This window comes from Euphorbia lathyris, chromosome 6, assembly GCF_963576675.1.
Source record: "Euphorbia lathyris chromosome 6, ddEupLath1.1, whole genome shotgun sequence".
Classification (NCBI taxonomy): domain Eukaryota; kingdom Viridiplantae; phylum Streptophyta; class Magnoliopsida; order Malpighiales; family Euphorbiaceae; genus Euphorbia; species Euphorbia lathyris.
This window is the reverse complement of record NC_088915.1, coordinates 83669932-83686444: the sequence shown is the minus strand read 5'-3', so window position 1 is coordinate 83686444 and position 16513 is coordinate 83669932. Positions and strand designations below refer to the sequence as shown.

Genomic DNA, 16513 nt, shown 5'->3' with positions numbered 1-16513 from the left:
TTTCAAACACAAATAAAATAAGTAGTAATATTCTTTTAATTAGGGATGCAAATGGGGCAGAGATTTCTTGTTTCCATTGGTGACCCATCCGATGGGACGAAGAATCATCGATCCCCATGGGACGGCGATTGGAATATTTTTGTCCCGCGTATAGTGGGGATGGGGCGGGGTATCCCCACCGCACAGGGATCTCCAATCCCGCACCATCAATCCCCGATAGAGAATCCCCAATTATTCACCGTGATAATTAAATTTATATTTTAAATATTATAATTTATAACTTTTAATTAAATTTATATTTTTTCTATCTATCTTTATTCCTTTGCCAATGTCATAAAAACAATTTTACTTTTAGAATGATTATTGACCTTTGGTATTTCTCAGAAGTTTTAGTATATATTAATTTTTTTTAACATAAATGGTGATTCCACGCCGGGAACGGGGATGTGGAATAGGAAAAAAGTCCTTTTGAACATCTATAAACGGGGAATGGGAACAAATATATCCCCATTTAACTCACGGGAATGGGGATAGGGAATCCCTGACTAGCCGTGAGATAGGGATGGGAAATGCATTCCCCACCTGCCCCGTTTACATCCTTAAATTTGACATACAAGAGTTTAATGTACCCAATTGAAAAATTAAAAGCTCAATCAACAAAAATATCAAATTGATAAAAGGATTAAATATGTCAAAAAAGTCTGTTAATTAATTAAAATTGCAAAACAGCCCTTAATTCCTAATCAAGAACAACCAAATATATAGTAGATTAAACAACAATTAAATTTAGATAATTAAGTATCTTCTTCTTCTTCTGGATTAGACTAATTAATCCTAAATTACCACTAATCCTAAACCCTAAATAAAAAAGAACAGATACAATTTCATTCATCTTTTTCTTAAGCCAAAGTCAATGCCCGAACCTATAAACCTTTTGCAAAGTAGTTTTTTAGAACCACCATGAAAACAGGAATATCTAAGGTGCGTTCTTGACTTCTTCGCTTTTGAAATTTAACTTCATCTCAATCCCTCTACTTATTTTCACTTCCTGCATCAACAAAATAAATAAATTAGTCATATGTATTAAATCATATTTGATAGAATTTTTTTCACTTAAATTAGGTTTTCAGTTCGATTCTTAGTAGGACCGTAAATGAGCCGAGCCACTCATGAACAGCTCGGTGTTCGGCTCGATAAAAGCTCGAGTTTTATTTGTAAATGAGCCAAGATTAAGCACGGAGAAGCTCGGCTCTAAAACTCACGAGCAGGTTCGATTATAGGTTCATGAGAAAGCTCGATATAATATTCATGAATATGTTCGTAAGTATGCTTTGTTTGATTATTTTTTTAATAATAATATTTCTATAAAGAGAAAATGTAAAATAACGTAGTTTTGTAGATTCCAAAATTATATATTTTTGTGTCAAAGAAATTTCAAATTAATTTAATTAATGAACATAGTTAATGATTTTTTCCGCAAGCTAAGTTCATGAACTGAATTAATGAACTGCTCGTGAGAAAAAAATCGTGAACATGCTCATTAACAAGCTCGTGAATAGCTCTTGAGCTGCTCACAAACAAAAAATTAAGCTTGAGCTCACAAACAGCTCGTGAGCTGCTCATAAATTTTATGAGAAGCCGAGCCTGAATGGACCAAAGCTCGGCTCGACTTGAGACCCGGTTACAGCTCTAATTCTTAGTATACATATTAGAAGGACATATAACATTATTGGAGAAGATAAATTTTACACTTATCGTACAAAACGATACATTATTGACTCAGTAGAAAAATCTAGAGATAGTCAATTTAATTTTAAATTTATTGGAAAAGCTTGATTTTACAATCATGGTACAAAACGATTCAATATTTTTTTTTCATAATAGAAATTTTAGTTCAATTTTACACTTTCCCAAGAAATTTTGTTACTAATTTGTCGACATTAACTCGGAAAGGGTAAAATTGAATGAAATTTTCTATTATACGAGCAAAATTGAGCTAAAGTTTCTATTATAAAAGTAAAAGTGGACTATTTTTTTACAATGAGGGCAAAATTGGCTTTCTCCCATTATCTTAGGGATAAATTCACACTTATCACAAAATTCCAGTACAAATTTGACATGAGAAGTATTTTATACCTATTGTACAAAAGAATTCATTGTTGGCTCATAGTAGAAATTTTTTGAGATAAGGGGCAATTTTGAAGTTTAAATTTATTGGAAAAGCTCAATTTTGCCATCATAGTACAAAACTATTCAATTTTACCCGCATTGTAGAAATTCTAGCTCAATCTTACTCCTTTCAAGAATTCTGTCAATAAATATTTATTAGTATTTAGTTAGAAAGTGGAAAACTTAATTTCGTTTTCTATTATGAGGGTAAATTTGAGCTGAAGTTTTTACTAGAAGGACAAAACAGTTATTTTGTACGATAAGGACAAAATTAATTTTTCCCAATAACCTTAACGACAAATTTGATTCTTAACACAAAATTCTAGTTCAATTTTACCATTTTAATTTTAATGTGTTCTATTGAAAAATCTATTGGTAATTAATTATGGATAGATTTTAATTCGTAATTATTTACTTGCAAAGATGTAAAATAAATATATTCAACCCATTCAACTTGCACCTAAACGCCTAATGACTCTTTAAACTTTCAAAAACGACTATTTTCCCCTTTCAACTTGATTAAAATCCCATGGTGAAACGCTTATTTCCACATGATAATGGCTCGCACTTTACGCGCGACGTTAAAGCAAGTTGAGATGGTAAATAGGTCGTAATAAAAGTTTGAAAAGTCATTAGACGTTCGGGCTTATTTTTTTTCGGATTTCATTGCTAACCTCATATTGATGGATATTTCAAGCATTTTCACATGAAACTGCAGCTTTGATCCTCTCAACTGTGCACTTAATCAGATTGTTTACAGTGGCAACTGATCCCAGAGATAGTTTTGCTGTTGGAATTGAATCAACTAAGATCTGAAATGCGACAGTAAGTAGCGCCCCGCCCGAGCCAACATCATGAATTCCGCCGTGGTTAAGCCCTGGTCCATCAGGAAGTATAGCAAAACCAGATGGAAGAAGAGCAACATAGTCTGGATCTCCACCACTTAGAACAAGGTTCATCGCGGATATGTCGACGGGCGCATAGATAACGTATGATCCGGTCGAGTCTATGCAGCTCTCTTGAAGTATCAGCATGTTGCTTTGGCTTGAATTTGCACTCTACAGTTTCAATGTCATGATTTAGTGAGCTATATTTGATTCATACGGTAGAGATAGAGGGATGTTTCGGGGGACTTACGTTCACTCGAAGCAACGAAACGCAGTTTCCGGGATCGCGTCCGTTTGCAATGTGAGCCATTTCTTGAACTTGTCCTCCATTTGAAAGGATATCCCACTGCAAAAGATTCAAAGATTGTTAGGTTTTGAGATAAGTACTCATTATGTTCCCGAAAAATTTAGGGTTTTTTTTCGGTGGTTTTAAGAGTGTATATATGTGATAAAATGAGTGTGAGCATCGTTGCAATATGATTGCTAACCTCTTTAACTAAGAGGCCGAGAGTTTAAGTCCTGAAAACGGCTATAAATGAGCTCGATGAGGACTTGATCCGTGTGGAAAAGAGTTACTCTATGTCTAACTAAGAGGTAAAGAGTTTGAGTTTTCAGACAATTTAGGGTTTTTCGGTCGTTTTAAGAGTATATATATGATAAAATGAGGGTAAGCGTCGTTGCAATAAGATTGCTGACGTCTTTAACTAAGAGCTCGAGCGTTAAGTCGTGAAAACAGCTATAGATAAGCACGTTGAGGACTTGATCCTTGTGGAAAAGAGTTACTGTATGTCTAACTAAGAGGCCAAGAGTTTGAGTTTTCGAACAGTTTAGGGTTTTTCGATCGTTTTAAGACTGTATATATGTGATGAAATGAGTATGAGCGTCGTTGCAATATGATTGCTAACGTCTTTAACTAAGAGGTCGAGAGTTTAAGTCCTGAAAGCAGCTATAAATAAGCTCAACATCAGGACATGATTCGTGTGGAAATGATTTAGATTCAATGTCTAACTAAGAGGTCAAGAGTTTGAGCCCTCGAAACCGCAGAAAGAAAGTGTGGTAAGGCAACGAATTGGCCTGATTCGGCTAGTTTTGCCCTATACAATGTGATAAAATGCAACTAATTTAGAGATGAATGATGAAGTAGTATACCTCATTTCGATTATTTTCATCACTTAAGAACTCGAATACTCTTTTAGGAGGGACCGGAATCCAAAACGAGGTGGCTGCACTCAGCACAATCCCGGGAGGCCTGCCAGGATCATCCATGCTCTTCCTAGTCATAACCCTAACATCGTCCGAACCTGTGGCTGACAACGTTGTCCACGCGTGCGCAGTTGAAGCTCCAACACCGGAGCAGAAGCTAATAACCATTCTTTCAGCAAGTTTCAGCATACTCTTCCTCCCTTCCGGACTCGTTATCACTGTCCAAGAAATCACTCACAAATAATTAGATCATACTCACTCCATTCCATTATATAAGTCATTTTTAGAAAGTGATATCATTCGCTAATAACCAATATGATATATAGAACAATTTTAATTTTAATAATTAGTACCACAAAGATCTCCTGCAGGAATGTTGATAGCCATTGAGCTAGCAATCCGTTCGCATTGTCGGTCTAAGATCGAAACCCAACGTTTAGCTCCGAAAGCTAAACCCGAATTAACTAGAGACCGGTATATGTTGTGAACAGATCTATCATCCACCTCTATGTGCTCCACCCATACAACCTATAAACCAATTTAATCGAGATTCATCCGACACCTTTTAAATGGACGCTATAAAAGTATTAAACTTAGTACCTTAGAGTAACCATTTGGCAATTCTTGGATGACACAACCCGACGGCCTTCTTCTGCTCCTCGAAATCGGATTAGGGCGTAAATTGTCCAAGGAAACATCAACCACAGCCCAAGTTCCGTCGACATGCTGCTTACAGTACCGGACAAAGTAGTTTTCGCGGGTTGGAACCAATGGAGACGGGACTTGAAACTCGGCTGTCATCTGTTCAAAATGAAGAATTTGACAAGTAAATTAGTTTTTCTTAAGTTAACAAAAAGGGTTCATGAAATTTTGGAAATTTTGTAATTAGTACCACTTGTAAAGCTCCATTGTAATTCCCAGCTACTCCTGTTGATAGGATTTCTAGTGTCATTGCTCTTGAAATAATGCCACAAAACACAGTAGCCCATTGATTCTGTCAAAAATAATTGAATTAGTTAGTAATTCAGATCAACTATTTCTCAATTTACAGCGGATTTGAAAGTATTTCCGGTTTTGTGGTGTTTTTAGTTCAATTTACCAATCACAGTGACGTGCCTCATGGCGATAAAAAATATTTCCTTCTGTCATACAGATGTATTGGTGCCTCGTGGCGATATTCTCTTGCTCTTTGAGCAACTCCCGCCACAAGTCCGCCTCTTTGAAAGGCGGACTGGTGCCTCACAGCGAGAGTTGTCCAAAAATCTAGCCAACAGGCATCACTAGACGGTCTATCAAAGAAAACAGTCTGCCTGTCAGATAGACGGACTGCTTTGTAGAATTACTAAACGACTTTATTTATGGTGGATTTTAACTTATTTTTGGGTTTGTGGTGTTTTTAGTTCAATCCGCTAGTCATAATGGCGTGCCAAAGATTTTTTTCAACATTCAAAGCAGTCCGCTTTTCTACTAGGTGGACTATAGGCGGAATGTTCTGAACGTCTAAAAGAAAATCTTCAGCCATGCCATTATATATGACTGGCGGAGTGAACTGAAAAAACACCATAAAATGGGAAATAGTTTCAAATCCACCATAAAGAGAGAAATAATTTAGCAATTGACCACAAATGCATCAATATCCTAAACTATCATTGATGTTAACACTATATAAAAGGGCGGCCTGGTACACGTCCCCGCTAAGCGATGGTCTGGGGAGGGGTCCGACCATGAGGTGTACTGTGGGCAAGCCTTCCCCAGGCAATTTTTTTGACAAAACGCCGCTCTCGCCCTCGATGTTAACACTATAAGTTACTTAAAACATACCACATCCATTAAAATCTCAACAAGGTTGATATGATTCATGATAACAACTGCAGATTCTCTTGATGATTCAGATTTAAATCCCAAAGGTCTTGGTCCAATTCCTCTTGGGAAAGCTCTCAGATACTCCTCTTCATTAAGAAGTTCAGTTGAATTTTCACTAGGAATCCATAAAGGCTCTCCGGCTTGAGCCATTCGGATTAGTTCCTCCATTGCCGTAACAGCTAGCTCAACTATCATCGGCTTTTCGGACTCAGTAGGCCCTGTAATTGACCTCAGAAGATCAGCAGCACCGTACATTTCCCCGACATACCCGGACTGTGCCCCGAAACTGCCCATGCCAAGGTCGAGTGACCGGGAAGGTAAGTGCGACGAGAATTGGGATAAGGAAGATATTGGCTTTCCAACATATTTGGCTGCAATGCCTGATATTCTATCAATCTGTCATCAAGGAAAAGAAAAAATCAATTCAAATCTCGTTACATAAACTATGATGCACGGAAACGGAAAAGAAACGGAAATGGTAACGGACAGGAAACTTAAAAATGCCAACATAATACATAAATGCTGAAAATATTCAAAGATGTAATATTTTTTCCGCGAATTACCTCTTCTCTTAGACGAGCATTTTCGATCCTCAAATGCTGCTCATCGAAAGACATTTCACCGAGAGCCGCTGGTCCGCCGCAGTTAGGGCATGAAGCATTAGTTAGGGCTTCTTTGTACCTATTATTCTCTGCCCTAAGTTTATCATTTTCAGCCTTCAAAATTGAATTCTCTTGACGTTCATGTTGAGCCTGGAATGAGAAAAACATGTACATAGTTATAAGCTAATCTAGCCGATAACCGGACTAGTTTTACTGTACTTCCGGAGCAATACTTCCTTAGAGATCATAAATTACGCGTCGCGTCTCGAATTTCACGAAAAAGTAGGCACATAGAGTAAAAAAATTAAGGCTTATATATAGTAATTAGCATTGTCATTGCCATAAAATATAGTGGAATAAAAGGAAAGCAAACTTGCCTTATTATCACATACTATATGTTAAGTAAAAGACATAAAAAGTTTGGCCTATACCTTCATTTGTGTACGTTTATTCTGGAACCAAAACTTGACCTGTAACGGCTCTAACGCCAGCTCACGGCTGAGCTCCTTTCGTTGTTTGTCGTCCGGGTGAGGACATTCCTTGAAGAAGCTGTTTCAAACATTTTAACATTAACAACTATGTACAAGCTTAAAAATCCGCCCTAAAACGCATATTTCCATGAATAGATATACACTTACGCTTCCATTTCTTGGATTTGTCGTTGAGTGTGACGGTGATAGCGTTTTTTCTTGTTAGGACGTTGATTAGGGTCTTGCTCATCTTCTCCAGACGGAGCATCAGTGGTTTCCGTGCCGGATTTTGTCTCGTAATCGTCGTCTTTCAGCTTCCCCAATTCGTTGTCCGAGCTTTTCGGGGTCATATCAAACATGTGATGACTCTCAAACATATTCGGTTGAAACATTTTTGAATTATTGCTTCAAAACTGGCTGCACTTCTAAAAGCTTCAAAACTTTAACGGTTTTTCAATCTGCATTAGAAGAGAGCATAAATTGAATTAAAAAAAAATGACTTTATTAAAGGTAATTAATATAAATTTACGATGAACGAGAAAAGAAGGATGGAATCAAACTAGCTAATAAATATAATATTCTTCACAAAAATTAAATGAACTTTATAGACATAAAGCTCTCCCCAACTCGAATCTCGATAAGCCAAAAAAAAAAAACACATCCGAGTTTGAAGATGGAAACCCAAAGGATGAAATTAAACTAGCTAATAAATATAGTATTCTTCGTAAAAACTCAATGAACTTTATAGATATAAAGTTCTCCCCAGCTCGAATCTAGATAAGCAAAAAAAAATACACATCTGAGTAAAGAAAGAGAATCCGAGTTTGAAGAAGAAAACCGAAAGGATGAAATTAAACTAGCTAATAAATATATTATTCTTCTTAAAAACTAAATAAACTTTATAGATATAAAGTTCTCACCGGCTCAAATCTAGGTAAGCCAAAAAACTACACATCTGAGTAAAGAAAGAGAATCCGAGTTTGAAGATGGAAACCGAAAGGATGAAATTAAACTAGCTAATAAATATAGTATTCTTCGTAAAAACTCAATGAACTTTATAGACAAAGCTCTCATCAGCTCGAATCTAGGTAAGCCAAAAAAATACACATCTGAGTAAAGAAAGAGAATCCGAGTTTGAAGATGGAAACCGAAAACCTAAACCCTAGATGGGAAACAATCAAAATACCGAAAAACCGAAAAATCGAAGAAGATACTCAACCTGAGAATTGCCTGAAAACCCTCAAAACTTCATTCTTGAAACCCTAAACCAGTTTTGAAACTCTTTTTTCTCTCTCTTATCTCTACTTTAGAAAGTCAATCTGGTTTTATAAATAGATTCCCTGAATGTTGTCTGAGCAAGCTAATAAGATGATTACAAGTAGCAAAACAGCAGAAATGACTTTAGGTTACTAAAAAAAAAAAAAAAAAAGTCTTAACCTTTATAATCTGACGTGCCAAAAGACAACTATTGCCCAAAAAAAAAAAAAAATACTGACACTGACTAAACTCAACCACCATGTTGACTCAACTCACTAATTAACAAAAAAAAATAATTAATCCCCCATCATAATAACTCTGTCTAGAATCTCCCCCAAACCACCATTTTTCAACTCTTTCCACTAGTGAAACTCTCTGAAACTGTGTGAAATTGTATGAAAAACTCAGTGAAATTGTGTGAAACTCTGTGAAACTTGAAGAAAACGTATGATCAGATGATCACATACCTGCATATATAGATAGATAGATATATCATATATCATATATCATCGTCTGAAGCAGTGTTGGGATGGAGATTCATGGAGGGGTGGAAAAAGAACCCTAAAAATAGGGTTTTTTAGGGGTTAGGGAAGAGGAGAGAAGGGTTGAAAATGGTGTGAAAAGGGAGAAAAATGAAGAAGAAGAAGAGGTAGATAAGATGTGGGATAAAATAGGAGTTATTGCAGAGCGTATTGAGAGGTTGCAATAGCATTTAATGGAGGGAGAGAGCGATATAAATGCAACAGATAGAGAGAGAGAGAGAGAAAGAATAGAATAGAGAGAGGTTTTCTTGTATGTTTTTTCAAATTCTGGGGACAGCTATAATGATGTGAATAATTTTTCCATTAATTAAGTTTTTTTTTAAGGGAATTATATTACTTAAGTTAATCTTTTCAACTATAAGTTTTCATATTAATCTAAAAAAATTAAATTTTCCTTATGTAAAAATCTGTGTTGTTCTTAGATAGATGATGTATGGTTTATCCACGCATGTTAGATAGAATTAATTGTAATGCTTGAATAAGGTTTTGCATGGTGCTTTTACCCACCTTTGTACTTTTCCATGAATGATTAATTTAAAATATATATTTTTGTTACAAAATAACTAGACTCTGTTTGGTAAAGAGCGTTTTGGGATAAAAAGAGCGGTTTTGACCAACTTTAACGGTTTGACCACTGAAACCGCTGATTGGAGTGTTTGGTGGAGAGAGGTTTGGGAGAGAGTTTTGCGATGAAAACGTTAATTTAGAAAAAAGCTCCTTTTAGGAGCTTTTTCAATTAGCGTTTTGCAATATTAAAATTAATGGACTTCTTTAACCCTAATTGTTTTAAATATATTTTTATGTATTAAAAAAAGAAATGTCCTTATTCGTCTTTTTGCACAAACTGCTATTATCAATAAGCTAATTTTTACCAAACAGGTCTACACAAACAGCTAGTCAAATCAACTAGTCAAATCAGCTAATATAATCAGCTAACAGCTAACAGTTAATTCCCAAACAGGGCCTATATGTACTTTATGGTTCGTAATGGTATCTACCATAATTAATTATAGGTTAAGTGGTTTCACGTTTTGATAATCTGGTATATATGGTATTTTTTTTTTAACAAAAATAATATCGTGATTGGTATTGTTGGTAAATTTGAGTTGACTTTGTAAAAGTTAGTCCATAACAAACTCAAAATTAAAATTTGCAAGTCTAGTATCATGTTTACTATGAAACTACGTTTTTTCATTTTTTAAAATCATCATTTTGGAGTTTTTTCTTTCTAAATATTAGCTTTCTCCCTTTTCACCAAATAAAATTTAAATGACTTCAAACCTAAAAAGTTTAAGAATTAAAGTTGCTTAAAATATTATTTAAATTTTTTAAAATTTTCATTTTGAGATCATTAAACATTCAAGTTTTGCAAAGTCAATCTAAAATTGCTAATGAACCCAAATCATATGTTTATTTGAACTTATCCCTTAATTATATATGTTAATTATTAGTATATAATTAGTGGAAAACTCTTACAATGTAAGAGTTATAAAATTATGTTATTATTTTTTTGAGAATAATAAATACAGACAACTCTTATAGTTTGATTACGCGAGCATGTTATATAGTGTATATAATACTTTACGTTTATTTTAGTTTTAATTAAAAAAAATAAAAATTTAATTATGAAAATTAAGTTTTTTTTTTATTTTATATTTAGTATGGATACGTAATTATTGCAATAGGATGATTTTACATTGCAATCATCATGTTGCAATTATGTATTTTATATTTTATATTGCAATATTAAATATTAAAATCATCATATTGCAATATTACATAATTATTTTATTTATACAATATAATTATTAACATTATCAAATTTTAATATTTGATTATGTGACAAAAAAAAATTCAGATAATTTTTTATAAATCTAATTTTTTTCTATTTGACATATCATATTTGGATGTACAGAGAAGTATTTTGAGGCCTCATGAGGCCAGTCTTCTTAAGACAGATTTTGTCGCAGTCAACAATCATCTCCCAATATATAGCAAAAGTGTGAGTCAAACACTAACATCGTGTGTCAAATTATCACTTAAAAATAGACCTGGCCATGGGCCGGACCTATCGGGTTTTTATGTAAGAGTACTCAGTCTATGCCCAACCCAACCCACTATAAATTAAGGCGGATTCGGGCCGGAATGGGCTCGAGCTTAAAAATCAAGGGAAAATTAAACAGAAATTCATCTTTTAGAAACTATCTACAATTATGTCAAGTCATAATTTTGGATTATGTCAAACTAGTAAAATCAGTACTTTTAATATATTTTAAGGATTAGAATTTATAAATTAGAAATGTAGAATATATTTTTTAGGATTTATGATTTATGAATTGGAATCTAGAATTTTTAAATTATGGTATAAAATCACAATATATAAAGAATAATAACATATTAAGAATTAAGTTTGGTGATATGACTTAGTTGTAATTTTATAGTTAATTATGATATTCATGTAATTGACTCAAAAATCAAATCTCAAGCCCATCCCATATAAACCCACCTAAATATATATACATAATTTTTAATTATAAAAATAAAATTTATATTTAAAAATAAATATTGAGTATATAAATGTATAAATTAATGGGTCAAATACATGAATATCATAAATAACTACAAAATTACAACTAAATCATATTATCAAATTTAATTATTAATATGTCATTATTTTCTATATATTATAAATAAAGTATGATTTTACATCCCAATTTAAAAATTCTAGACCCAATTCATAAATCCTAAACCTTAGAAAATATATTCTAGACATCTAATTTATAAATTCTAATCCTTAAAATATATTAAAAATGTTGATTTTACTAGTTTGACATAATTCAAAATCATTACTTGATATAGTTGTTATTAATTTTTTAAATCTGAATTTCTGTGTAAATTTTCCTAAATTAATTAGTTAACATTAATAGACGGGTTGGATTGGGCCGGCCCGTGCTATTTTAATCAATCTCAAACTCATCCAAAAAATAGACAGGCTTTAGCGGGCCTAGGCCGGGCGAGCGTCGGGCTCGTGGATAAGTCTACTTAAAAATCATTACATTCACCATTAATTGAAGAACAAAATAATAATTTTATTAAATTGAAGAACATAAATAAAAAAAGATTACAATAAACTGGATATAGTAAACTTTTGAATGTGTTAGACGAAAGAAGAAGATTCTTAGGTCTAGTGAGATTAGTCTCTTCAAGGCAGATTTTCCTCAATCAATAACCGTCTCCCAATATATAGCAGAAGCGTGTGTCAAATTATCAATAGAATACCAAGAAATAAGACAACCAAATTGAAATAGAAGTTCTAAAAACTGAACAAATTTAGCACAAAGGAAAATTTTTAGATGAATTGTCTATATATTTCAAATGAGCCAAAAACCACTCTTGTAGGTATACTATTGAAAGATTTTTTTATCAATTAATTCACTTAATGAATTTTTAATTTTACTCAATTAATCCGCGTAAATGATAATTAAAAACCACTATAATGTTTTACACAATGAACATTAATTCATTTTATGTTTTTTATAATGGAGCAAATTTTTTATAATTATGCTTATCTATATATATATATATAGTTGAAGCAAAGAGAAATGAGGAGAATTATTTCAGAGACCTTTTCTATGAAGTAAAAAATCAAAATTAAAAAGATTTAATTAATTAATAATAACAAAATGAAAATTAAAAAGTTATTTATATATATTTATAATATATAATAATAATAATAATAATAATAATAAGTTGTCAATTACCTATTAGTTAAAATAATGAAAGAAAGTAAGAGTTACAGAAAGATGAAAAAACACAAGTGAAGAAAATCAAAAAGTCATGAATAAACTTATACATATATATAACATGATAGATTGTATTCCACCATATTATTCATTGGCCACCGAAAAAGTACTTATCAACCTTTAGTTTTGGTGATGTATTAGTTTTGTTTTTCATTATAATATAGTTTTGTAATCTTGTTCTTACTTTAAATAATATAGTCTTATAATTTGTTTTTACTTCATTAAGAGATTTAGATCTATTTAGAAGGGGTTTTCATTGATAAACTATTTAATAGCATTTTCTTTAAGAATTTGAAGAATTCAAACTTTATATCTCCAACTGAAGAAATCTGATAGAAACGTAAGATGCGTGGACAACTCAACAACTAATTAGTAGGAGCAGTCCTCACAATTTATGGGTTCTAGACGAAATAAGAGATAAAAGTCTCTTTAATAAAAAAAACATTGTATGTAAAATTTAAAATATATTCTAATAAGTAGAATGGTATTAATATATGTATAAATTCTTTTTACTCTATGGTAACATTGTTTCCGAAGTTTCCTCACAATCCTTCTTCAAACCACCTGTAAAAAAACAGACAATCAGAGAGGGGTTGACGTCCGGTGAACCCGCTCCGATGTCTATGTAAGTAAGGACTTTTAAGGGTTGAAGACAATGGAATACTTGCGAAGTAGTGATGTTAACGTACCTTTAGGGTTTTATTATATAAGTGTATTTATAGTGTTTTAACGAGTTCCTCTTCTTTTAGAAATCCTTCTTCTATTAGAAGAAGTCTTCTATTAAGAGATGTCTTTCAGATAGTCTCTTATAGGAAGCAAAAGGGTTTTCCTTAATGGAAAATGCTTCCTAAAAATTTGTTGGACTCGAAGGCCTCCAATGCTCCACGTGTCATTATTTATTTCCTATGGTACCATATGTCTTTCCCCTATTTACTTGTAAAAAACCGAATTCTCCAGGGTTTGGTTTGTTAAAACACAATTTCTACATTAATTTTGATTATGACAAAAATATTAAATGAAATTAATATCTCCATAATTAATAACACATTAAATTTAAATGTAGATTTATTCATACTAATGTGTTTTGTTGAAGTATGTTGATGAATTAAGTATAAGTTCAAAGAAATAAGAAAAGACCTTAAGCCTAAAATCAAAGCACATAAGCCAAAGGCTGTTGGATCAAGCTTCAGCCCAACAGCCAGAAGGATCCAGAAGCAAGAGTTAGCTGTCTCAAAGATAAGATAAACTCGGAAGGAAGAGATCAAGGCACGTTAGACAAGATCAAGAGTTGACTCTGCACAACTGACAAAGCCTCACCAAATAAGGAAAGATTCAGAAGCTCCAGACGGCTTGTCCCCTAGTCAACATGAGAACTTTGCCTGATTTGGTTAGACAATAAGTCTGCTTCCGACCAAGCTCTGAAGCAAAACACAACAGACAAATCAATAGTAAAGAGATAGAAGATTATTGGCTGTTGACACTGGCCTCTGAGGGTGAAAGCGACAGAAGAGCGTTTCCCTCCAACGGTTATTTCGAAATTCGAAATAATCCCTGCGTTAAAGTGTCAACTATAAAAGCCCTATCACTTGCAACTTTGGAACTTGATCTTCAACGCTGAAATTCTGAGAGATTCATTCCTGAAGTTCCCAAGCAAAGCAAATCAAAGCAAAAGCATTTACACAACGTTTTATTCATCCGTGTAACAAATTTCTAAGATCTTTCATTACGTTCTTTATTCAGAACAAAATTATCAATTCTTTAGAATAGTTTAAAAGCCCTGCTGTTTGTTTGGTATTTAGCAAACAGATAGTTAGATAGTTGATTGTAGGTTATAGAGGAAGATATTTTGTAATATCTCAATATCTATTGTAAGGGTTTGTGGCCCTACCACAAAGAGCTTAGTAGTGGATGTTACCCTAGCAAGTGCACTAGGTCCAAGTAATAAAGTGATAAGTAGATATCATTTCCACGAGGATAGAACAACCGCACGCTTACCCCCTTCAAAGTATGTATAGCCAAGTTTATTAAGTAACCAAAATCTTAAGTTGATTAGAAGGTGGTTTGTTGCAATATGAAACGTAAAACAATCAAAGAGTTTAATTGAAATTCAGATGGAAAAGCAACAGGTATACAACATACACAGAATGGTTCCAAAACAGGCATTCCTTTCCTTGTTCATTAGGTGGGAACAACTTTAGCTTAAGGTATCTTTCACGAGAATCGGTTGAGTCAGGTCTCCCTTTGATAACATTGAGATATTATCCCAAGGACCGAAAGGGATATTCACCTGGAGAAACGCCGTGTACAGATCCCCAAAGAAGATCCGGCGGGCGGATCTCCTTGATCCAGTTTGAAGGGATCCGCTGGCGAACCTAGGGGGCGAATCTCCTCATTCACCTGATTCGCCACTGTAACGGATGAACGCCGACTCGGCCATAAAGACCATTAATGAGTTATCAATTAGCTAACCGCCAGGTTAAAGGTAACCTGTAACCGCCATTAATGGAGCATTAATGGAGACTTTCTAGTTGCTGAAAGGTTACGACTTCCTAGCTATATATAGCCTACATCCCTAGGCTATCAAGGTACACATTCTCACATTCTTTGTCAATTCAGTTTGTTCCCTTGATTCACCTTACTGACTTTGGCATCGGAGCTTTCCCCCGTCGAACCCAACAACGCCCCCACAGGGACGGAAGTTGATCAGAATTTCTCTGCTTGTTATCAATTGGTGCGGTGATCGTGGAATCCTTAATCAAACAAAGGGTTTTTCGTTCACATTAAGAAACTATGACAACTGGAGATCAGAATCCCTCTTCAGGGATTGAAACACCATTAGTTACATCGTCTAGTGATGGCCGCACAGATTCAACTACTCCTGCAACGCACGTTGAAAGTAGTATGAACCCTGATGCTTTCATCAACATGTGTGCACAAGCAATCGGAGAGCGGTTTGGACCCGAGATAGGGAATCGCCTGCGGTCGTTTATGACCCTCCTCCGCATTGGAGCATGGTGTCCACATCGACTGTATCATCTTGGCCCTTGTTAAACTTTGGACCGGGCGCCCAGAGTTCTTCATTTCTCCAAGCTCACAACACAGATTCCATGGTAACTACTACGACGGCAGTTGGAGAACGACAAATCAATTGGGAGTTATTCCCTAATGGCGCAGAAGGAAGTCAAAGGAATGATTCAACCCTTTCGGGCGGATCTACGGGTCCTAGATTAAATCTAGGTGGGTCCAAAATCCCGAGGCGCCCACGGACAAATCTCTCCCTTGGCGGATCCGAAGGGCGAACACACAAAAAACATATGAGGGAGAAAGGTAGGCGGTCTAAATCACCTTCGCCTCGATGACCGAAATCCTCCCGTCGTGGCCAATCGCCCCCATCTACTGGTCGTAGACGGAGTAAAAGGCCAAGGGAGACACCCCATTTGAGTGGACCACCGCCGCCGCCACCCCCAGGAACTGTTGGTCACATCCCGTCGGGAAGCCATGGAGGGGGTAGTGGGCAAGCTCCCCCAGGTGGGGGGGGGCGGAGGAGGTAGTAGCGGGGGAGGAGGCGGATGCGGAAGCAGAGGAAGGTGTTCGCCATCAGATCCATCATCTGGGTCAAGCTCTTCTTCCTCTCCAAGCAGATCTCCACGAAGGGGTCGCCCAAGGGCGGATCCGGAGAATTTTGATGATAGAGTTAGATCTCTGGTACTCTGTATG

General features: G+C 34.8%; 1 protein-coding gene across 2 annotated transcripts; it reads right to left on the bottom strand.

The window, feature by feature from the left end:
* Positions 1 to 689: 689 nt before the first annotated feature.
* On the bottom strand, positions 690 to 9121 carry LOC136232949 (homeobox-leucine zipper protein PROTODERMAL FACTOR 2-like). 2 transcript variants are annotated; one of them, XM_066022436.1, is made up of 12 exons: positions 8919 to 9121; positions 7363 to 7652; positions 7156 to 7273; positions 6686 to 6874; positions 6081 to 6518; positions 5152 to 5253; positions 4860 to 5060; positions 4613 to 4787; positions 4206 to 4477; positions 3307 to 3402; positions 2844 to 3227; positions 690 to 1048 (listed from the first exon to the last, which is right to left on the bottom strand). In XM_066022436.1, exons 2-11 carry the CDS (start codon positions 7584 to 7586, stop codon positions 2862 to 2864), a joined length of 2181 nt encoding a protein of 726 aa, XP_065878508.1. In that variant the 5' UTR covers positions 7587 to 7652; positions 8919 to 9121; the 3' UTR covers positions 690 to 1048; positions 2844 to 2861. The 2 variants fall into 2 exon arrangements, with proteins under 2 accessions (XP_065878508.1, XP_065878509.1); XM_066022437.1 differs by lacking the exon at positions 8919 to 9121 and adding an exon at positions 8414 to 8570.
* Between the last annotated feature and the right edge of the window lie 7392 nt (positions 9122 to 16513).

Bases quoted from the DNA above. Each gene is read 5' to 3' on its own strand.
- LOC136232949 (XM_066022436.1), bottom strand. From the start codon at position 7,586: ATGTTTCAACCGAATATGTTTGAGAGTCATCACATGTTTGATATGACC. The intron at 4,478-4,612 runs GTACTAATTATT...TTTCTTGGACAG, and splicing joins TCCTGCAGGAGATCTTTGTG to TGATAACGAGTCCGGAAGGG. The intron at 3,403-4,205 runs GTATACTACTTC...AATCTTTTGCAG, and splicing joins ATGAAAATAATCGAAATGAG to TGGGATATCCTTTCAAATGG.